The 22,828-nt window shown below is 42.7% G+C and overlaps 1 protein-coding gene across 2 annotated transcripts in view; it reads left to right on the top strand.

Moving 5' to 3' along the window:
• The window catches only part of LOC124069813 (protein unc-13 homolog A-like), a 31,320-nt gene extending 10,219 nt beyond the window's left edge, over nucleotides 1–21,101 (top strand). The window contains exons 10-42 of one of the 2 annotated variants that reach the window (XM_046409274.1): nucleotides 1,463–2,569; nucleotides 2,689–2,791; nucleotides 4,070–4,113; nucleotides 5,381–5,459; nucleotides 5,906–5,911; nucleotides 6,009–6,083; nucleotides 6,171–6,390; nucleotides 7,070–7,297; nucleotides 7,578–7,719; nucleotides 7,908–8,077; nucleotides 8,244–8,359; nucleotides 9,338–9,501; nucleotides 9,686–9,839; nucleotides 10,153–10,221; nucleotides 10,452–10,541; nucleotides 10,880–11,014; nucleotides 11,188–11,315; nucleotides 11,927–12,012; nucleotides 12,335–12,461; nucleotides 12,559–12,655; nucleotides 13,939–14,082; nucleotides 14,189–14,266; nucleotides 14,766–14,843; nucleotides 14,926–15,014; nucleotides 15,127–15,270; nucleotides 15,560–15,683; nucleotides 16,302–16,358; nucleotides 16,485–16,565; nucleotides 17,317–17,464; nucleotides 17,947–18,003; nucleotides 18,707–18,793; nucleotides 18,917–19,073; nucleotides 19,295–21,101. In XM_046409274.1, coding sequence (XP_046265230.1) covers nucleotides 1,463–2,569; nucleotides 2,689–2,791; nucleotides 4,070–4,113; nucleotides 5,381–5,459; nucleotides 5,906–5,911; nucleotides 6,009–6,083; nucleotides 6,171–6,390; nucleotides 7,070–7,297; nucleotides 7,578–7,719; nucleotides 7,908–8,077; nucleotides 8,244–8,359; nucleotides 9,338–9,501; nucleotides 9,686–9,839; nucleotides 10,153–10,221; nucleotides 10,452–10,541; nucleotides 10,880–11,014; nucleotides 11,188–11,315; nucleotides 11,927–12,012; nucleotides 12,335–12,461; nucleotides 12,559–12,655; nucleotides 13,939–14,082; nucleotides 14,189–14,266; nucleotides 14,766–14,843; nucleotides 14,926–15,014; nucleotides 15,127–15,270; nucleotides 15,560–15,683; nucleotides 16,302–16,358; nucleotides 16,485–16,565; nucleotides 17,317–17,464; nucleotides 17,947–18,003; nucleotides 18,707–18,793; nucleotides 18,917–19,073; nucleotides 19,295–19,583 — 4,873 coding nt within the window. In that variant the 3' untranslated portion in view covers nucleotides 19,584–21,101. Of the gene's footprint in view, nucleotides 1–1,462; nucleotides 2,570–2,688; nucleotides 2,792–3,426; nucleotides 3,494–4,069; nucleotides 4,114–5,380; nucleotides 5,460–5,905; nucleotides 5,912–6,008; nucleotides 6,084–6,170; nucleotides 6,391–7,069; nucleotides 7,298–7,577; nucleotides 7,720–7,907; nucleotides 8,078–8,243; nucleotides 8,360–9,337; nucleotides 9,502–9,685; nucleotides 9,840–10,152; nucleotides 10,222–10,451; nucleotides 10,542–10,879; nucleotides 11,015–11,187; nucleotides 11,316–11,926; nucleotides 12,013–12,334; nucleotides 12,462–12,558; nucleotides 12,656–13,938; nucleotides 14,083–14,188; nucleotides 14,267–14,765; nucleotides 14,844–14,925; nucleotides 15,015–15,126; nucleotides 15,271–15,559; nucleotides 15,684–16,301; nucleotides 16,359–16,484; nucleotides 16,566–17,316; nucleotides 17,465–17,946; nucleotides 18,004–18,706; nucleotides 18,794–18,916; nucleotides 19,074–19,294 lie in introns of those variants that run through there. The other variant, XM_046409275.1, reaches the window with a different exon arrangement.
• Nucleotides 21,102–22,828: the final 1,727 nt, after the last annotated feature.

Below are 22,828 nucleotides of genomic sequence, written 5' to 3'. Positions count from 1 at the left end.
GTCATGCAAGACTCAACATATATAGAAATAAATAACACAATCTTCCTTTCACAAATGAAACATAAATTCATAAGCAATTAAATGCTTTAGCCTTACTTGGTCTGGTATGATCCCTAGCTTATACTTATACTTAACTTTAGATAGATATCGCTGACATGACATTGAGTCAGATTGCTGACTTTATTTATCTTCTTGTGTACTTCTATTATGCTATGTTTTAGCATTTAGCATTTTGCTGTGTTAAGCTTCAAATGATCAGTGCATTACTAAAAGTATTAGCAAATTAATGTCAGTTAATTTTCCATGGATTAATTAACCAATTAATGAACTAATTTTTGGAGCACTAAATGTAATAATGGTAATGATGTTGGGGCTTTAACAGCATTCAGATCATTATTAAACTGAGAGGCAAAGTTAATTCTAGACTTTGTTAGTGTTAGTAGTGAGGTTTGGTTTAACTGTACGCCTATTATTCACACCTGTGCTTTGGCGACTGCAGTGTGCGAAAACATCCTCAGTGAAAAAGGCCTTTTAGTCAATGAGTGTTGAAATCCTGTCATGCAGAGAGCATGCGTGTAAGCTCTATTTGTTTTTCAGCATTGTTTACTATACTGCTCCATTTCTCATCTTTTACTGACTTATTTCTCACTCAGTGAGAATGAAATTATGCATTTTACCTCTTGCTTTATGAATTATTCAACTGGCAATCCAATGATCAATATTGCACATAAGATTAGCTGCCACTGTGAGTGTATTGGACAGGGCATACTTGGTGCACTCCCACCCATTCTTCTTAATCTCCTCCCTCTCAGCTGTCTACACTCACTCTCTCCCTGCACTCTCTCTTGCTATTTGGTCTCTATGTGCTCACCACTCCCTTCCTGTCTTCACTTGCCCCCCCCCCCCCGCCCCCCACAACACCACCACCCCCACCCCCAATTCATCCCCCTTCCCTCTCTGTGCCTCTGTTCTGTTGTTAATAGCCCCATTCATCAAGGAGTATTAATACTTTTTCCCTATTTGTTGCGTTTCTGGATGCTTGTTCTTTTTCTTTTGTCAGCTTTCTGGAGGCCTCTCACCTTTACTTTTGCTCTATTTCTCGCTGCTTGTACCGTACTCTTGTTATCCCCAGTGCTTTTCATCGATTAGCCATCAGCATTATTCCTCGCCAGCCCCTGACGTATAAAAAAGGTGTTTAGAAAGGCTGCCCGATAGAGTACAAAGTGTACAGGCCATAAAGCGCTTTAATAAAATGCTCTGTCAGCATTTTTGAGATTATGGTGAGGGTAAACCATTCATTATATCTGTGAACATGTATACATGCAATACTAACCTCCGTGAAAGTGCATTTGTGTTCATTGTAAAACTGTATTGGTGTTAAATATTTGGACAATTAGCGTGTTATGGTCTTGCAGTTTAAGTCTGTTTCTATATTCTCTTCTCTTCTCCTCCCTCTCTTCAGTCCCTCGGGGAGCTATGCCTCCTCTGCAGAGTTGAGTCGGTGCAGCAGTCAGCTGAGCGAAGAGGACTATGGTGGTGAGTATGGAGAGAGGGACCCTTACGATGAGAACGACTCCTACCACTCCTGCCACTCCTCGGTTAGCTACAGTAAAGGCTCTCCGGACTGGGACCCTGATGAGACCCAGGGGGCGTTCAGTGATGAGGGCGGCTACAGCAAAGATGGAGGAGAGGAAGTGGCTCTGTATGAGGAAGATGACGGAGAACTGTATGAGGGAGAAGAGGAGGGCCTCTATGAGGATGAGGAGATGATGTATGATGATGAGGATTTGTACAATTTGGATGGGACCCTCAGTGAGGACATGGAGCCTCCATTCACCCCCACCCCAACGTCAACTGCCCCCAAAACTCTTGATGTACCCAGCTCCAGACCTCCTCTCGAGAAACAGCCCTCTTTACACCAACAGCAGCCCCCTACACAACCCCCAAATCAAACATCCAATCAGTCTCATCCTCCTGGCACGGGCCCATCAGCACAGCCCCCTTCTGGTCAACCAACAGCCCAGGCACCTAAACAGCTCCAGCCCCAAGCACAGCCTCAGCCCCAGCCGGCCCCGTCTGCCACCTCCTTCTTCTCTATGGCCAAACCTCTAACGGCTGCAGTCACAGGCTTGGCCTCTACTTTCCTGTCTTCTGTTCCCACCGCCCAGCCTGCCCAGTCTCACCCTCCAGCCTCATCTGCATCTCAACAACACCAGTCTGCTGCAGCCAGTGCCGTCCCTCCATCCCACCCAGCCACCATGGCTAACTCAGCCTCCCAGCCTCCTTCCACTGCCATGGGACCTTCCTCTCAACAGACCCCATCCTCTGAGCAGCCTCATTCCCATCTCAGTGGTCCTGTCACCGCTCAGTTTGCTGCCCCTGAGGATCAGGCTCTCCAGCTGGAGGAAGAGCCATTGCTAGAAGAAGGACTGATGTTGACTGATGAGAAGGAGGCCCGGACACCCCCGGCTCAGCCAGAGGAGAAGCTCCCTATGGAGGAGACAGAGGAGCATTTTGAAGCAAGCAAGCCACCAACCCCAGAAGAGGAAAAAGAGATGCCACCTGAGAGGTAAGAGTGAGGGTTAAAAAGTTGTCAGACCAGTGAACTAGAAGAGAAATAAGACATTTACTCACCAATCCAAGAAATGTATCAGCTGAAGAATAAAAAGATTTTGTTTTCTGTTTTAGTTTTCCAGTTATAGAGGAGCCCAGGGAGCCAGTGGATCCAGCAATCAGAGCAAAAGAAAACTGGCTGAGGCTCTACAATAAAGTCCTAGAACAGCTTCGGGAGGTAAGATTGCACATTTATTCCAACTCTGGTTTGACATTCCAGTCCAGTTCTCCACAGCAGCCAAATCCAAGTCCCTGAGCTGTAGGCCTGACTCAGCTCTACCCTGTAATCTAAAAGATATACCTGAGTTCAAGACACTCTAAAAGTGTCTACCAAGTCTTTGAAAAATGCATATGCAGTGCATTATTTATGTGCAAAGACAGGGTACATGTGGCAAGTTTTTGAGTTCTATTTTGATGGTGCTTTTTGCGAGACACCAGAAAGCAGACCTAAATTGTTTCATATTCTGTGGTTTTTTCCTTTTGGTTTACTTAATACAAAGAGACTGATGGCTCGACAGATAGCAAACATTTTATTTTAGTTTGGGTGCAGCACCACACCATTCTTTGACAAAACTGCTTGATTTAACTGTACACATTAAGTTTTGCTTGATCAGTTTTCACTTGCATATTTTGTTCACGTATTGCGTTGCTATTCATTACGTTTGAATTCAGTTGTGCAGAGAATTAATCACTTGCTTTGATGTTTATGTTGATGTATGTCACGTTTTTGTACATTTGGCTTCCCTTCTTTTGTCTTTTTTTTTTGTTTGTTCGTTTATTTGTTTGTGCCGACCCACTTTGTTTTCTTTCCAGTTTCATGTCATTGCCATAGTGACACTCACATGCACTTTGCTCGGCCATCATTGGAGCATGCTGACAGGTAGGTACAACCCAATCTGTAGCTTGAGAGAAAGAAGGAAAGGCCTGCAACAAATGTCTTGTTGAACTCCTCACTCACTCCTCGTCTGTAGACAGCCACCTTCACTCCACTTATTCATCTTCACAACAGTCTGATTTTTCTGTTGTCGTCACCCAGTCTGATAATAAGCATCAGATTCTCCAACAAACATTTATCATTTCAAAATTTAGGCAAAGCGTTTGCATAGTTATCAGTTTCTGTATTCTGTAGTTTATTGAATAACTGATTATTATGCTTGTCTATGGATCATATGTCTTGGCAGATTTCTTTGAAAGATCTTTGAACAACAGCTCTATATCCAAGGTTTTACTGGCCCCGTTTTTACTTTCAACACTAAAGCAGTAGCACACACGTGAGATGGGATTTTAGATGTTTTGAGCCTAAAAAAGCAGTTCCATGATCAGATAAAAATGTAGTGATTCAGCATTCATACAATATAAGAATTCCAGCATTCATATAGTCCATGAATGCTGGAAAACACTGCAGGGATAAAGTTGATTGTATCTTCTTCTGACATCCCTTATTTGTCTCTTTCAGGCTCGAGGAGAAACCTCCAACTCGCTCTGGTTTGGTAAAGGAGGGTGAGTGTCTGCTGTCAGGTCCTCAAGTGATGTGCTTTATCTTAACGTGAAACACGTTATACAGTATATCACACAGTGCATTAGTCCAGCTGAAGCAATAGCTCTAGAATTTAAACTCAATTTAAATTATCCTCAGATCATTGTGGAAAGCTGTCACCACTGCTTTAGATTGAAAATGCTCTTCTTTAGGCCCAGGAATCTGTCTTTCTTTTTCATTCTGATCCACAGGCTTATTCAGCTCATGGCATTTGGCCAGTGAGTATTGAACAGCAGTGGGCAGCCCTGACTTAGTTGGCAAGTCATTTGTGGATGAGGCAAACCTCAGAGTGGAACTGAGGCTGCATACTGAAGAAGTGCAAAGTTAGCCAAATAGAAACCCAATAATTATACCCAGGTGTGTGGAGTGTCATTGCCACTGTTTGAGATGAGGCAGTCTGCGTAATTAAAGTCTCCAGTAAAGTCCTTGACTGAAGTGGCATTAGAAACACTTATAGAGGGACTCCCATAGTAACAAAAGAAGATTTCGTAGTAAGAAATTTCCTAACGCCTTATGGTAAGGGTACATGAAATGGTAAGGGCAAGGGTAAGAGTATGGTAAGGGTGTGTGTAAAAACACACATTCATTCATGTTCATGTTTTCTTCATGTATAAGACTACAGTTAAAGAGACACAGCGGTCACAACACATGTTATGTTTAATTTCAGGTGTTGTTATCATGATGAACAATTTCAATTATTTACTTAGGAAAGAAATTATGTGTCATATATGCTTAAGCAGCAAATGGTTAATCCGTTAACCATATGTTATTCATCTGTACTAACCGTGGATCAGGATACTCTTGTTTACGCGAAGGTCCACAGACATGACGCAGTAATGAAGAGGTAATGCTTAGTTAACCATGAATACAACACCTGGAATTCAACAGAATACACATGCACTGCTTTGACTGGTCAGCTTGGCCTGTCCCTTTAGCTGCAGACTTTCCTCTGAAGAAGATGTGAACATCATTAATAACTCCGTGATGATTGAAATACTTCAGTTAATCCTTATACATTTCCAATAGTTCATGAGGTGAATGAATGAATGAATTTCCCATAAATTTCATGCATGAGGTCATGTGTGTATGACAAAATAATTCATGTGGCCTTATCAGAGCGTAACCAGAAATTCTGGTGATAGAGTCATTGTGTCTATATTAAATATTGATGAGCACACATATATACACTGCATATATGAATGTATAATGGTACATACTTTTCTTATTCAGAATGGGAGGTGCGCTCTACAGTATTGACAGCATGCCTGATCTTCGCAAGAGGAAAGCCATTCCTCTTGTCAGAGATCTGGTGAGAAACACACATTCAAGCTTAATATACTGTACACCAATTTTGCAAAGTTCTCTGGATATTCCTAACACTGCAAACATCAAAACATTGTTTCTCTCCTTCCCAGTATTCCTTTTTTCCTGTTATACAAAGTAAATATATTCATAAAGGCTACTCATGTTGCTTTCTGACTGTTGCCCCTTCCACAGCTGGGTCATATGCTTCATTTGTTGATGAATTGAATGCTTGTATATCTGTGTTGTTGATGTAATTACAGTCATTAATCAGTGTAGTTGCACTGTTCTCTTCTAGGGGTTAGGGCATACCTGTCACTGTGGCTCTCACACATACACACAGTGCATTATGAAGGCTTGTAAGGCTCATTGTTTGAAAAAGATATTCATGCCTGAATATTTTACACTTTGGTCTTTTTCCTTCTCTGTTTCATCACTACCTGGCCTCATCAGGCAATGGTGAGTACTTGTTTATCGCTTAAATAAATCAAACATAAATCTGAAGTCTACGGTGTGGCTCCCACTCAGACATGTCTGTTTGCCCTTGTGTTTCCAGTCTCTGGTGCAGAACTCTCGTAAGGCTGGAATCACCTCCGCCATGGCTTCCACCACTCTTGGCAATGAAGAGTTGGTGAGTTTCCTCACCTCAGTTCAGGATCTTCCAGTCTTTAATCACTGGCGTCAAACTAAACGTTTCTCCTCTTCACACCCTTTGCAGAAAATTCATGTTTATAAAAAGACACTGCAGGCCCTGATCTACCCCATCTCCTCCACTACTCCGCACAACTTCGAGGTGTGGACGGCCACCACCCCCACCTACTGCTACGAATGCGAGGGGCTGCTTTGGGGTATCGCCCGCCAAGGAATGCGCTGCTCTGAGTGTGGCGTCAAATGCCACGAGAAGTGCCAGGACCTGCTCAATGCTGACTGTCTGCAGCGTAAGAACCGCAGCATCACATGCACTTTTAAACATATGCATCTATTTTTATCTTAGTATGTGTGCGCACAGCCGCTCACAAAACCTATTTTAGCTCCTCCTCTGTATCCTCCTGCTCGATTGACATCTCATTATTCTTGTCCTCTATCCACTCTCCCATTCTCCTCCCTCTTCCTTTCCAGTTTATCTCCTGAGTAATGTGCTGTCATACCCCTGCTGCTCTCCTCTCTCTCTTCCACCCATAGCCTTTGCATCTGTGCTGCTTTGTCTAGTTCAGCTCCACAAGGGGTGACTTATCCAATTCTCATACTGATTTTGAGTCAGCCATTGCAATGCATAATTCAGTGTTCTGCTGTCTCCAAAGAGTCTTGAAAGATCTTGATGCCAGAAACATCTGTTGGTGTTTTACTCTCTGATTGTTTTTTTCTTCCTGACCAGAGAAGTGGCTAAGTGGAAACCATTTCTGCCCTAAAATTGGGAGGTTTGGGCTTTGATTCCTGGCTAGGAAATGTCAAAGATTTATCCTGATGCTATGTTAACTTGGACCTCAGCTTTAAAGACATGCATTGGGCAGAAACAAGAAATAAGATGCTACCCTATGGGCTGTATTGCCTTGAATGTATTTTTCATTATTAACTATTCTTCCTGCATCCCTCTCTTCATATGTCTTATCTTATCAGGAGCTGCAGAGAAGAGCTCCAAGCACGGTGCCGAGGACCGAACTCAGAACATTATCATGGTCCTGAAGGACCGCATGAAGATCAGAGAGAGGAACAAACCAGAAATCTTTGAACAAATCCAGGAAGTGTTCAGTCTCGACAAAGCAACACACAGCATGCACATGAAACAGATCAAGCAGAGTGTGCTTGATGGGACCTCCAAATGGTCAGCAAAAATCAGCATTACTGGTGAGCACTGTGTGGCTGAAGGAAAGAAGGCGTCATATGCTGTGCAGATTATAAAGCTCATTTTTTTGATTTTGCATTATTTAAATAAAACTGACACCCTGCACATAATTTACGTGTGTGATGTACATGGTTATTGGCATTAGTGCTGCTGTTTTCTTTTGCTATTACTTAATAAAATGTCAGTATAAAATAAGGCCTGACTGTTACACTAAAATATGTCTTATCAGAAGCTGTCTTTGTCTTTGTTTAAATGTCTCCATGTCTCTTGTCTCTTCCTCAGTGGTATGTGCTCAGGGCCTGCAGGCTAAAGACAAAACAGGCTCCAGTGATCCTTATGTGACTGTTCAAGTTGGTAAGACCAAGAAGAGAACAAAGACGATTTACGGCAACCTCAACCCTGTCTGGGAAGAAAACTTCCACTTGTGAGTACAGTGCAAAGTTTTTTCTCTAATGATTTCCAAGACTGATATGTAATTTTATGTCACAAATTTAGAGTGATATGACAGAGATGATGATTTTGAGACACTTACATAAACTGGCTATTTGTTCCTCTGCATCATAGTTGTGACTACTTCCTTTTTCTGACAATTTCTGTCTTCGCCTCATCCAGCGAATGCCACAACTCGTCTGACCGCATCAAGGTTCGAGTGTGGGACGAAGATGACGACATCAAGTCACGTGTAAAACAGAGGTTCAAACGCGAAAGCGATGACTTCCTGGGTCAAACCATCATCGAAGTCCGGACTCTGAGTGGGGAGATGGACGTCTGGTACAACCTGGGTGAGTTTTCAACGATAAGAGAAAAGGAGAATTAGAGGATGACAGGAGTAGCAAGTCGCGCAGAGATAACAGAACACGAAACAGATAATTGAGGTGCTTGTCTCTTGTAGATTGAACAGATTTCAGCAGACTGAGGAGGCATGTATGTCTTACTTTTGTTTGACAGACAAGAGAACTGATAAGTCTGCTGTGTCAGGAGCCATACGGATGCACATAAGTGTGGAGATCAAAGGAGAGGAGACGGTTGCTCCTTACCATGTCCAGTACACCTGTCTTCATGAGGTCTGTGAACATCTGGTGGAAATCTTCCAAATGTTGATGCGATTATTTGCACTTGAAATAAAACATTAAATATGCAAGAGAACAACCCCTGCTATTGTGAGTTTATTAGTTCCAGTCAATTTGACTCTCAGTTTCACATTAACACAGTCAATCACCTTGTAAATTCTTTGTTTCTGCTTTCATACCCTGGGATATTTGCCACCTTTTTATAAAATATTAAATTGCCAGCATTAGGTTTATCATATTGGTTTATCAGTTAACATCATTAATAATTGTGTGGAATTATTGAGCAATTTTTGCTGTTATGGGGGGATATGGACCTACTGCATATGAGACTCATGACTACTTCACAGTCTGATATATAATCCTGTTACACTGCAGGTTTATAAGGGCTATACTGAAATTATTGAAACACTGGGAAACTGCTTTGACAGTCGGCTGTGTTCATATGATGAACCTCAAAGTTAAAAGTTAAACTGGATGTTTAGTGGATTTTTAGTTTGACATTTTTCTACATCACAGAAAAAAGCAGCAAAAGATTGTGTTGCATTACATGTCTGAGGTATGTGAAATTAAATCTACTTCAATTTGAACCAGTGGTATCAGTTACCTTTCTCTCGACCAACTGGATTTGCATTTTAGAAAAGAAAACCAGTTCATTTTTAAGTCTTCCTATCATACAAAAGGATTTGCACAGTTAGACACAAATGTGTGTCTTTTTGTTCGGGCTCTCATGTGATGTAATTAAGGCTTCTGGCTGTCCAAGCATCAATGCTTCGATCTAAGGCCTTTTGCATTGACCTTTGTGGTTTTGACTTTTTTACCGAGCTGATTGGATGTATTTGTTGTTTTACAATTTGCATTTTTTAAAAATAATATTCTATATTCAGTCCTTAAACTGCTTTAAGTTAAAACTGATGATAATAATTATAACCTGAGATGTAAAAACATATGTACCTGTGCTTTGTCTTTGTTCAGCATCTGTTCCAGTACACCACTGAGATGCAGAATGGCGGTGTTGTAAAGATCCCCGATGCCAAAGGCGATGATGCCTGGAAGGTGTACTTTGAGGAGACTGCTCAGGAGATAGTGGACGAGTTTGCCATGAGATACGGAGTAGAGTCCATCTATCAGGCCATGACGTCAGTCTCTCAACCATTAGTCTGAATGTTTAACTTTGAAAGTTAAATTATATTCCATTTACCACCACAGTCTCATTAGCTTTTTTGATATGTCCAGTTACATCATAAGCTTATTTAATTATTTTTTGGGTGTCAGAAAAAAGTAAATACACTAAAAGTTCTTTTTGCCACATCCACCCCGCAGACACTTTGCCTGCTTGTCATCTAAGTACATGTGCCCTGGAGTGCCAGCCGTGATGAGCACCCTGCTTGCCAACATCAACGCTTACTACGCCCACACCACCCAGTCCTCCAACAATGTTTCTGCCTCGGACAGATTTGCTGCATCAAACTTTGGAGTGAGTCCCGGAGAAGTACTTTTGGAATGTTTTGTTTCATCTTCATATATGTGATTATGTACTGCAAGAGGCCTTATAGTCAAACTGAATATCACTTTTAAAAGACACCTTTGAAATGACTAGCTCTCTGTCCCTCTGGGCCTGTAGATGAAAGTCAGTTTAATGTGGCCCTGCCCACTTCTGCACACATCCAATAAGCTGAGCCTCATCAGCTCTGGCCTCGGGTTTGTGTACTCAAATGGTAACAAGTCATCTTAGAGCTGCGGTGTGTTTCTGAGTGTTTTGTTCTGTTTGTGTGTCTTTTCCTGTGTAGAAGGAGAGGTTTGTCAAACTGCTGGATCAGCTGCACAACTCCCTGAGGATCGACCTGTCCATGTACCGGGTACTGACCGCTTCTCTCTGTCATAACAAATGTAAAATGTTCTGTGTGTACATGTATGGGCATGTTGGTCCAGTGTTTGGGACTCGGATTAAAATGCTACGTGTTTGAAACAGTCACTGCTAACATTTGTTTCCTTTTACTGACAACTTGAAGAAAGAGGAAATATTTGAACATGGGTGAACATTTTGTATCATTTATGATTGTCTCTTTGCTTGTGAATGTACTTTCAGAATAACTTCCCAGCCAGTAGTCCTGAAAGACTACAAGACCTCAAGTCCACAGTCGATCTCTTGACTAGCATCACATTCTTCCGAATGAAGGTAAGGATCGATAAAAGAAGGATTTCTTCTTTTCTTGTCTTTTCTTTTCTTCAGAAAACGCACTAAACTCCCAAATAAATGTGGCACAAATTTCCAGTACTTTCTGAAATTTCCAGTACTTTCTAAAACAGCCTGAGGCGTAAACTTAACATTACCCTATCCAAACTGAAGCTAATATCATGAAACTTCTGTGTGTCAGGGTGTTAATGGTGCAATTAGTTCAGCTGAGTGAGTTTATGGTTAAATTTCCACCGAGATAACCTCCTGCTGACACTTTGTGTGTATCTAACAACTCTTTGAGGTGATTGAACCAAATGTTTTGTAACACTGGTGTTCAGGTCCAGGAGCTACAGAGTCCCCCCAGGGCGAGCCAGGTGGTGAAGGACTGCGTGAAAGCCTGTCTCAACTCCACCTACGAGTACATTTTCAACAACTGCCACGACCTCTACAACAGAGAATATCAGACAGACCCTGTAAGTGTGTGTGTGTGTGTGTGTGTGTGCGTGTGTGTGTGTGTTTGCAGATGATGCCGTTAAGTGTATTCCTGCTCTTTAGTGCTGCTGCTGTGCTCTCACTATAAAGAACTTCTTGATGGTTGCAGCTGCTAAGATAGGAATCCATAATCTCTCTCTCTTTCTTTCTTCAGTCAAAGGCGGTCCCTCCAGATGAGCAGGGTCCCAGCATCAAAAACCTGGACTTCTGGTCCAAACTCATCACCCTCATTGTTTCCATCATAGAGGAAGACAAAAATTCCTACACTCCTTGCCTTAATCAGTGAGTCTTATAATATCCTCAAATTTAGTGCTCAGAGGCAGCACATATTTTAAGGGCGGTTTGAGAAAAAAAAATTCAAAGGTTAACAGCTTTATGGGACTTGTTGGATAAAACGTAATATGGGTAGGGGTGTGTCTGAGTAGTAAGAGAAATAAAAAGAGGCCAAACAAACAGTCTTTGTTTGTTTTGAAGCCACAAGATGTGTCCTCTTAATTCTGAACTGCAAAATCAAGATATACTTACAATATGTAAGGATGTCAAACTGTGACAAGCAGAAGCATCCAAATGCAAAAAATTGACAACAACACTGACAAACTGTGTATATTTGTACTTGTAACGACAACTGACCCTCACCCTTTGTGTATACAGTGAAGTCATTCTGCTTTGGTGGCTTCAGGTAGTTTGGATTTGCATCTCATGCTACTTTTTCCATTACTACTACTTTACTACTTTTATATTCAGTACTTCGGTGGTACATTTTTCTTTCTGTGGCAGCTAAAAATATACACACTGATGGGAGTTACATAAAATTGAGCCTGGGTTATCATCCGGTTGAATAATAGAGGACCATTACTGGAGATGCATTTATGCCCGAGTGCTGCCTCTTACAGGTTTCCCCAGGAACTGAACGTGGGCAAGATCAGCGCTGAGGTCATGTGGAATATGTTTGCACAAGATATGAAATACGCCATGGAGGGTACGTTTTTATGTGTTTGTGTCATGGGTGTTTTTCTGTTTTGATGTGTAAACTAAACCGATCAGCCACAGCATTAAAACAGCTGACAGGTGAAGGGACTAAATGGAACCTCATGATTATAATGCAATGTTGGCAATCGTGAGGACGTTCTTTGACAAAAACCACCCACCTAAACATTGCTGACCAAATACCACCCTCCCATTCCCGGTGACCACAGAGGTCCTGAGTCCCTTCCCCTGACAAATCAGAGCTGTTTGGTTTATACTGACATGGAAAGGTGAAGTCTGACTTTCCTTGTACTTTCATTCTCTTTAATATTCAGAACATGAGAAGAACCGCTTGTGCAAAAGTGCAGATTATATGAACTTGCACTTCAAGGTGAAGTGGTTGTATAATGAGTACTGCAAGGACCTGCCCACTTTCCAGAAGCACGTACCCGAATATCCAGCGTAAGTATCTAATAAACAGGATCCACACCTTTCCTCCGACATTTTCCACTGTGGCACAGAGGCTCATTTTGTCCCTGCTCGATCTCTTCCTCTGCAGCTGGTTTGAGCCATTCGTCATCATGTGGTTGGATGAGAATGAAGAAGTGTCCAGAGATTTTCTACATGGAGCCCTGGAGAGGGACAAAAAAGACGGGGTAACTGCTTTCATCTGCGTCCTTCATGTGTAAAATTCTAGCATACTACCGAAATAATGGGTGTTGTCACAAATGAAACCACAGTCTGTTGCTAATGTTTCTACTTTAAAACACAATCTCCAAATACAAGACGCCAATAGTAATATCAATAGCTTTTGGTGTTTAGTTTCAGGCGCCTGATTTCAGCTGTTTTATTGCCCCAGTCATGCCAGGCTGTTTCTTGGTAGGATGCAATGACTTCCTGGAGTCGGTTTCTCGTCATTGTGCCATACTAAGCTAACAGGCTGGTGGTGCTAGCTTCATATTCACCACACAGACACTGTCAGTTTTCTCGTCTAACCCCAAGAACAAATGTAAATAATCATTTTCCCAAAATGTAGAACCACTCCTTTAACAACTTGTGTGAAGTCTGTACAGCAAAGTGTGCTGGAAAGAAGAAAGCCGGCAGCCATGTGAAAAAGTTGGACTAAAATTCGACAATCGCTTTCTGCTGAGACAGTAATAAAATACGGCATGAAAGCTTAAATCTGACCTCCTACATGCAGCCCCCACCCACCTCGAAAAATGTATTCATGCATTTCTCATGCAAATTTCAGTTTTCAGCAGTTCACATTATCTCTCCTGACTCAGCACATTCTGGAATGAGAAGAGCGAGTTGAACACCTCAAGGCAATCAATAATCACTCAATACCAAATGCAAAAAAAAAAACCAAAAACTACAGCACAAGTTGATGTGCACACACATACACAGACACACATGCACATACCATGCAGCATCTTGTGCTCTCAGTCTCACTGCACTGTCCTCACAGCAAGAGGGTCAATACAAAGCAGCTGAAGATTCTCCCAGCTCATATGTCAGGAATCCTTTGGGTCCAATTACTGTCGCCAGAAGCAGCCTCTGCTTCCCTGCGTCAGCGAAACAGCAGTCCTCACTTCCAGTCACATACCATAACACTATTCACTAATGGCCAGGCTGTTAATGAGGGCCCTGCTCCCCATCATAACCCTGTGATCGCCTCCGTGGCTCTCATCCAAATGGATTCAGAGGAATCCCTTCACAAATCATTTGGTTGCAGTTACATGCAGCTGAAGAGGGGTCAGTTTCGTTGTCTATGATGCACTACCCTCCCTCCTATGATGCCTCCCCCTCTCTGCCCGTGGAGGAATCAAACTCCCCCTGTTCAATGTTAGCCAGATTATTGTGCTGCAGCATCAGCGTCGCCTCCGAACAACTCCTCATACTTCTCCCCCTCATCCGGTTCTTTCTTCTCACTCTCCAGTTCCAGGTCACATCAGAGCACGCTTTGTTCTCATGCTCCGTGGTGGATGTGTTCTCTCAGCTCAATCAGAGCTTTGAAATCATCCGCAAACTGGAGTGTCCCGACCCTCAGATCGTTGGAAACTACATGAAGAGATTCGCCAAGGTGACTTTTACTTGCTGACACACGCGCAGAATGTATTTACCTGAGTGTTGTATATTTCCTACTGTACCTGTCCACTTAATACATTGTTTTGTTTTGTTTCTTTTAGACTATCGGCAACGTCCTGCTGTCCTATGCTGACATCATTGCAAAAGACTTTCCAAATCATGTCAAGAAGGAGAAAGTGGTAGGTGCTTGTTTTAAAGTAGAGGACATGAAAGGAGTGCTCGGTCCAACAAGGTACCAGATGGAGATTTGTGTCAGCAGAGTAAACAGCAGTGACTGATTAAATAGTTTAATTTGAGCTCAGTCAAGACTTGGTTTTAAGATGTACACAGTTTGGTGTATGCGATTAGGTTGATCAGTTTCAGCAGAATAAACTGTTCATCAGTGCGATAGCCGAGTGAATTAGGGCTGTGTAATTAGCTGAATGTGGTGTAGGCTCTGTGAAACGTGGCCTGCACTCCCAGAGAGACCAGGAGCCCCCAGATGAGCCATAATTGCTAAAGCTCCTGGTTGTCCTGCCCTGCATCACCAAAGAGTGTTTTTGCCAAAGAAGCAATAAAAAAAGTTAGGAGGACTAACCTTGATTGATTACAATAAAATGCTGGAAGCAGACAGAGGAAAGAGAGAGGGAGAGAAAAGTGTGTGTGTGTGTGTAATGATTTTTCTCTTTCTCCCCTCAGCCATGTATCATCATCAATAACATCCAGCAGCTCAGAGTTCAGCTGGAGAAGATGTTTGAGGCCATGGGAGGCAAAGATGTGAGTTTCTATATATGGTGTTACTGTCGTGATTGAACTAACATGCCAGCTCTTGTATTCATCCCATTCTGTCTTCTGCCAGCTCAATGTGGAGGCTAGTGACTTCCTCAAGGAGCTGCAGAACAAACTCAACAATGTCATGGATGACCTCAGCCGCATCTTTGCTGTCAGGTGGGCGTATCTGCTTGATTCCCAGATGTCCAGCTAGAAAGTGCTGCAACTGGTTTGTCCAGCCGATTCCAGAGTCTGTTTACATGCTGTTCCTTTTTGTGTGGTGATGCAGTTTCCAGCCCCAGATCGAGGACAATGTGAGGCAAATGGGAGATATCCTAGCCCAGGTCAAAGGTCAAACAGTCCCGGCCAATGGCAGTGTGGTCCAGGAGGCCGACAACGTCCTGCAGCCTATCATGGACTTCCTGGACAGCAAGTAAATCAGGAATATTGATTGATTGACTGATTTTACAGTATACATCTTCATCGTGAGGCAGCAGTTAATGTTGTATTAATTGAATGAGAATATTTTAATATAATTCCTCAAACTAAGCCAGTGAGAAAGTTTTGTTTTGATGCTGGGGTTAGAAAATTTCAAACATTATACATGTTTATACCGTTATGAATGAACTTGCTTTGGCCTTAACAAACACACACACTCTGTAAATAAATGAAAATGTATGTTTTGCCTTCACGTTGTGTGTCTTTGTGGTTGTGTGTTTCAGCCTGTCGCTGTTCGCTAAGATCTGTGAGAAGACAGTCCTGAAGAGAGTCCTGAAGGAGCTGTGGAAACTAGTAATGAACACGATGGAAAAAACAATTGTTCTTCCAACGCTTACTGACCAAACGGTATATAACAATGAAAAGATAATTTCATTTTTTTCACCTTTTTTCAAACAGTTTTTTGCTTTTCATTGCTGGTTTCCATTGTGACTGTACATTAACCCATCTGTCCTGCCATTACCCCATTCTCTCTCCCTTCCTTCTTTTCTTAGGTTATTGTAAGTATGTGTGTGTATGTGTGTGTGTGTGCGTGCGTGCGGCCTCTGTAAGCATGAAGAAACACTTGATTTTCAGGTCTTTCGAGTCTTAACACCACAACCTTTAGCCTTTGTCATCTGTTTTTACATTCTGTCTTCTTCTATGTGGATATGAGAGCATCAGTGCATCAAAACTTGACTTAAATGACAGCACGGTGCACCAGAGACAAGCATTACCTGCTTACTGACTGTACACCTGAAGCACTTAAACCTTCTTTCTCTCCCAGGATGAACCTTTATTGTGAATGGTTATTTACAACATATCAAATTAGCACAGAATTTGTAGTTTTACTCTCCTTCCCCACCATGCAAGCTCATTTCTGCAGCTGTCTGTTCTCACTGAACTCACCCCTCACTCTGCAAATCTTCCTCAGCAGCATACCTCCGTAACAATGTGCTCACTCACCTGTCTGTCTCTCCATGACAGGGCACTCAGATGATCTTCAACGCTGCTAAGGAGTTGGGCCAGCTGTCCAAGCTCAAGGTGATGAAAACAGACGGCAGCAACAACAATAAAACTACAGACAAATTTTTAATATTTCAACTATGGGCTGCATTCAAGCAATGAATTGTGATATAGACTGACTTCTTTGTTTAAACTGTCCTGCAGGAGCACATGGGGCGAGAGGAGGCCAAAGCTTTGACTCCTAAGCAGTGTGCAGTAATAGAGCTGGCACTCGACACTATTAAGGTATTATATGGTGTGTTTGTTACACAAGCAGAACTGCTGGCAGAGAAGGAAATCGCTGCTCTGGATTTTTACTTTTTACAATATTTAAGTGGTCTGTGCTTGCTCTGCAAAAGGAAATGCTAAAACAAAATTCCAACTTGCTCTGAACAAAACTCAGATATTTCAGACTTTGGAAATATATTTATTTTTTTAAAGCCACAGAAATCAAATCATAAAAGGGAATGATCAGCGGACATTCAGACTTTAACTTTGAGAAGACGAAGAAGAGTCTGTAGCTGACACTGGAATTTCGTTTGGCAAAATACTGTACATGAGTCCAAAATCACCCAGCAATTTGCCTGAGACAGATACATAATTTTTGAAGCTTTTGTTATCGTCATTTATGCTTAGCTTACGTCAGGGTGACACATGCTGTATAAATCTTTTTGTTCTTTCTTATTTCTATAAATCAAAGAATTATGCAATCACTTACACTTGTCCTCAGATACTAAGCAGAAACGTGTAACTTTGAACATCAGAAACGTCAACAGAATTTGAATGTCTTGAATGTCAGAATGTAGTTTAAATTCTGTACTGTACTGCACACCACTGCAACTGCAGTTAGTGCGGGTTTAGAGTTGTTTGAGTTTCGGGCTTCGGGGCTGACAGGGTTGTTCCATACTAAACAGTTTTGTCACACTTTGTGCCACTTAGAGCTCTCGGTGAGTCCTACCCTCTGTCTCTCTGAGTCTCCTCCTGCCTTTTAACGCAGCAATACTTCCACGCTGGCGGGGTGGGCCTGAAGAAAACATTCTTGGAGAAGAGTCCAGACCTGCAGTCTCTGCGCTACGCCTTGTCTCTGTACACCCAGGCTACAGACAAGCTCATCAGGAAGTTTGTCCTCTCACAGAACGCTCAGGGTACAACTTCAAACAGCAGCAGTACACACTGACACACTGTCACACAGCAGGTTCAGACAATTTCACACAAAAACGCTTTCAGTTACTCCCAAAGAGCTCCGCTGCTTATTCTTTCCGTCACTGCAGCTTATGGAATTAAATGGGATTATGAGATTAAGACTGCTGACAGCCTTAGCAGAAAATGTTTCATTCATTGCTTTGGTGAAGTACATTAGCAGTTCCAGCAATAGAAAAACTACTATTTGCATTTACTGGTTTTAATTGCGTACAGTATAATGTTACAGGCCTTTAAATGGATTTCATTCAACATGAAATACTTTTCAATATCTTGTCATTAATGTCAAGGACACCATTTTTGTGGAGCTACTTAAACCATTAGCCGCTACTCTTTCATTTGCAGGATTTATGAAGTTGTATACATACTTCCCCCATGTGGTACTAATGAAAACTTTCTTTGCTGACTTCTTCTCGTTTCCTCTCAGTCCATGGAGGGAAAGGGATCAGGTACACGGCCAATGAAGACACACCACCAGAGAAACGTACGTGTCATCTGTATTATGTAAAACCTGCATGTCCCCCAGAGCAACCCACTGCAGCACGACTCTCTCTGCTTCGTCCTGTTTCTGTGCCTTTTTGCTTTCCTCTTTGAACCCCTTTTCTATCGGCCGTTTGAGGAAATGTAAGATTTCTACACAGGACTGTTACACATGTAGCTTGTTATATATGTGAAGTACACACAGAAATTTGAGCAGCAGATCTGGTGAGAACTTCAATGCAAGAACTGCAGTTACTTGAGTTTAAGGAAAGCGTAGGATGTGCAAGGCATGATGAATAAAAAAACCCAAGTCATGCAGAGTCTACTGATGAAAAGGAAACTTGTATTGCAGTCTGGAGTTTTTTCAGTTTCATCTCCCCCGCCTTCAACATCAAGAGAGTGTTAAGAACGAATTACCAAGCATTGCTGCATTACAGTTTGCCATTTGCTCAGCATTAGAGCTGGCACAAAACCTGCTTTACCCAGCCAAGACCTGCTCATCTGATTATTACAGAGAACCTGAGTGTGTGTGTGTGTGTGTCTGTATCTTCTGCGTGTTTAAATTTAGTTCCCAGTCTGCTGATGCATCCTAATTCTTCAAGTCATACATCTCAGCTGTGCTACAAAGCGAGAGACAAATGGGCTCAGAGCAAACACACACATGGAATCAACCACTTACTGTGTGTGTGTGTGTGTGTCTTTCACAGCGTCTGGAGTGGATTCAGTTGGTGAGGTGGTCATGTGTGTGGATATTTTGCCCCAGCCTAATGGAGAGCACAAGATCAATGTGAAAGGTGAGGAAACGGGCCAGACTGCACCACTGCCCCCATTTTTCTGAAATCTCTGGTATCATTCTGTAGTTCCTGTTTTGTCCCTCCGTCCTCTCTTCTTTAACATAACCTATTTGCATCTTCCAGTGGTGGCTGCTAATGACCTGAAATGGAAGGCGCAGGGCTTCAGGCCCTTTGTGGAAGTCTACATCATCGGTCCTCACCTCAGTGACAAGAAAAGGAAATTCGCCACCAAGTCCAAGAACAACAGCTGGTCTCCAAAGTTCAACGAAAGCTTCCAGTAGTGAGTAACCACCGTCTCTGCTGGATTTGGGTTATGTCGGACATATGGGATTTCACAAAAAAAAAAAAAACTAGAGAGAAGACAGTAAGATTTAAAAAAGATGTGTATGAGTTGAATAGCTGCATGCCTTGTACTTCATTTAGACAGTCCAGTAAAAACTAAACTAAAATATGAAGTCACACAGATGTGAATTAAGACATGGATTCTGTCTCCTGTTTCAGCTCATTGGGCACTGAGGTTGGTCCAGAGAGCTACGAGCTGCAGGTGTGTGTCAAGGACTACTGCTTTGCCAGAGAGGACCGCACGGTGGGCATGGCCGTGCTGCAGGTGAAGGACATTGCCAGCAAGGGCAGCGTCACCTGCTGGATGCCGCTGGGCAGACGTGTCCACATGGACGAGACGGGCCTGACGGTGCTGCGCATCCTCTCCCAGCGCAACAACGACGACGTGGCCAAGGAGTTTGTCAAGCTCAAGTCGGACCAGCGCTCAGCTGAGGAGGGCCGCAGCTGAGGGGAGGGGGAGGGGGGGGTGTCGGAGGATACACGTGTGTGCACAAAAACACCACAGACATCCCCTATAGACACAGTATTCTGCACACATATAGAACTCACACCTACATAGACAGACCACCACGTGCAATACACAAGCACACACATGCTCTATTGTACATACATCTGCATACATTATGCAACATTTCCATTGCAATGTTATCAATGCAAACATGGAGGAATATGTTTATTTCAAAAAAATCATATTTAATTCTGAATATCTCAATAGCTCGACTCTCAATTTAGGGTTAGCCTCACGTTAGCAAGCACTTGTCAGTCGCTCACACAGTGAAAAACCTTTTATATGCTGTACATGTGATATCCTGCAGCAGAACAACAACAAAACCATGTGAATAGATTGAGAGCGATCACTTTGCACTTTTGCTTCTCTGCGTCTTCGGGAGAGCAGTTCTTGCCTAGCTATGCTCTGTCCGTCTGTCTGTCCGTCAGCTTGCCTGCCTGACTGTGTGTCGTTTTTCCACCCTTCCCTGTTGTTTGCTCTGTGTAGTCCCCGCCCTCCTCCCCAGGTGTGATGTGTTGTATTGTATAAGTTGGATTTCAGGCACAGATCTAAGATCAGATTCCTTCACGCCCCATAAATCCAAGAAGAGAAAAAAACACACACACACACACACACACACCAACCTGACCTTAGATCAGCGTCCAGGGGCAACATCACTGCTAGTCTGTCCTGTAATGTACTAACGTCCTGCATGTTGACCCCAGGAACACTGTGATTCACTTTGCTGTAACCGTGAAAGATGGGTGCCTCCAATACTTTACCTGTGTGAGCATGGTGCATATATAACCCCGGTACAATAAGATTTTATAATTATGACCTGTCTACCCTTCATTATTGTGGAGAAAACACACCGATGATGGAGAAATGCTGAGCCTGATATGTGATGTGTTGATAGAAGCGGAAGTTGTGGCAACAGTGTGCTTTTGTTTTGTTTGTTTTTTTAAACTTTTCCTGCCTCACATCACAACAAACAGAGCAATACCCCAGTGTATAACACATCCACACCCCCTAGAGCGCACATTCACTCCAAAAAGGGCTACGGGATCGGTGAACTGGGATGTCAGTCACATGCTGTCCACGCGTTCGTTGGCAAATTGACCCACAGCGTTTCCCCTCGTGCCCCTCGTCTACCTGCTCTGCTGTAGACGCGCTCCCGTTCACGACGTCTGAAAATAAAATCCACGTGAAGCCGAGGGGAGCCGCACACGTACCCAAACTCACCTCTTGAAGGCAATAGGGGTTTGTTTGTGTCTTCACTGAACCTCGTGGTTTCTATGAAGAACAAACCCCTCTGTGAGCGCTGCTGTGTCTCTTGTTTTTGTGTGTGTGCGTGCGCGTGTGTGCTGACAGTCGCACCTGCAAAATGGGCTCTGAGATCGTGAGCAATATATCGCATCTACATACCTAAAATGTATGCGCTGTCAATATAAGTGCAGCAGCACCAACTGCAATATCCAGATGGGAAACTTCTCATTCTTTCTTTTTTTTGTTTTTGTGTGTGTAAGTCACTAACTTATTTTATTTATGGACTACATAAAATGCTCATTCCTGTTGGAAGTGTGTAAGCTTTTTCTCTTATTCTGGATGAGAGAGAAGGAAAGTGCTTTGCCTTTAATAGGACCAAATTTGCACGAACGAGAGGTCAAATTTATTATTATTTATTTATTTAATTCAAAAAAAAAAAAAGAAGCCATCAGAGTCACCGCCAAGCATTTATGTTGGTCGAGTGTTAGTTTCAGTCTCGTCATGTGCCGTAAATGAACCTTTCGCTGGAAAAAGAAAGGAAAAAAGAAGGAGGCTGAGCAGACACTCACAGTCACAGTCCGGCTTGTGTTGTGGTCTCTTTGTGAAACTTAGTGATGTCAGTGACAGTGAATTAACGCTGAAGTGGGCGCTCCTGTTGCTGTGAGGAGCTACACCAGACGTCACTGCTGGCCTGTCACGTGTTGTCTGTACTGAAAACTGCTGAATTCTACCAAAAACGAAGCTTCTGAATGTTATTTAGCCTTGGCAGAGTCTTCTTCTTCTTCTCCTTTCCGTGATCAAAGGGAATCAAATTTTCCCTGAAACGGATCATGAGTTTGGTCATGTTTGATCTGTGGATGCACTTGCCTTTTAAAGGGAGCTTTTCTGCCACATTTAACACACACAGTGCAGTTACATTCTTATGTATGTGTTGTCTCAGTAAACCCAGGGCTCCAGACAAAACTGGACATGTCAGGTTGTAGCTGAAAAGCAACAGAAAGAAAAAAAAAAAATCCAGTTGGCTGCTTGATGTATGTATGCACACAAGACACCTACTGCACACACACACACACACACACACACACACACACTGATAACACCTACATGCACGTCTACACACCCATCTCTGCTCAAGCACAAAAGGGCACATGTAAGATGACACACATGCATGCATCCACGCCGACACGGCTCTGTGGAGACCAATGATGCCCACCCTGTGAATAGAATCAACTTGCAATTGCATGATGGGAAACTTAATCGTGCGAGCACGTGTCTCTGATGTGACTTTGTTTTCCTTTTTTTGTTGTTGTTTTTGTTTTTTAAAGCTATATAAGTCATCTGTGTTTTTTTAAGGCTTGTGAATATGTCATCTGTAACCCTTATGAATGTAGTGTGAACACACAACTCGCATGAGAGAATAATTTTCTACTAAGGATGTTTCTAATTTGTTTCTTATCATTATTGATTGTTCTTTAATGAGGATGAAGTGGAATTGGAATGCAGCCTGATTGTGATCTGCTTCCTATTAAAGGGACATTTGTGTCACAGTCTAAATGCCCGCTTTCTTATTCCTCCTGTGGTACCTGAGAATCTCATCCTGCCACAGTTTGATTTTTGTCAGTTACCACACCTCAAAATATATAAATCTAACATACTGCAGTCAGCAAGTTACAAAAACTTGTGCTCACTCATTAAAAAAAATCCCATTCAACCCTGTTGTTTCAACAGATGCTCCTCCAACAGGGTGTCGTATTGATACACCAGTCGGCCTTCCACCTCAGTAAGAGATCAGTCTGTTGTCTGTGTGACCTCTGACCTCTCTGTGTCAGGGGGAGGGCGGCATCACCCTCCTCTGCTTTACACAAGTTGAACCAGATATTTTTGCTGCTTCTCGACAGTGCAGAGGAGGGGGAAAAAAGCATCAGCAGAACAATGAGGGG

The sequence above is a fragment of the Scatophagus argus genome, chromosome 13 (genome assembly GCF_020382885.2).
Source record: "Scatophagus argus isolate fScaArg1 chromosome 13, fScaArg1.pri, whole genome shotgun sequence".
Taxonomy (NCBI): Eukaryota; Metazoa; Chordata; class Actinopteri; family Scatophagidae; genus Scatophagus; species Scatophagus argus.
Note: the sequence above shows the minus strand (reverse complement) of the source record. Positions and strands in the feature narration are given on the sequence as shown.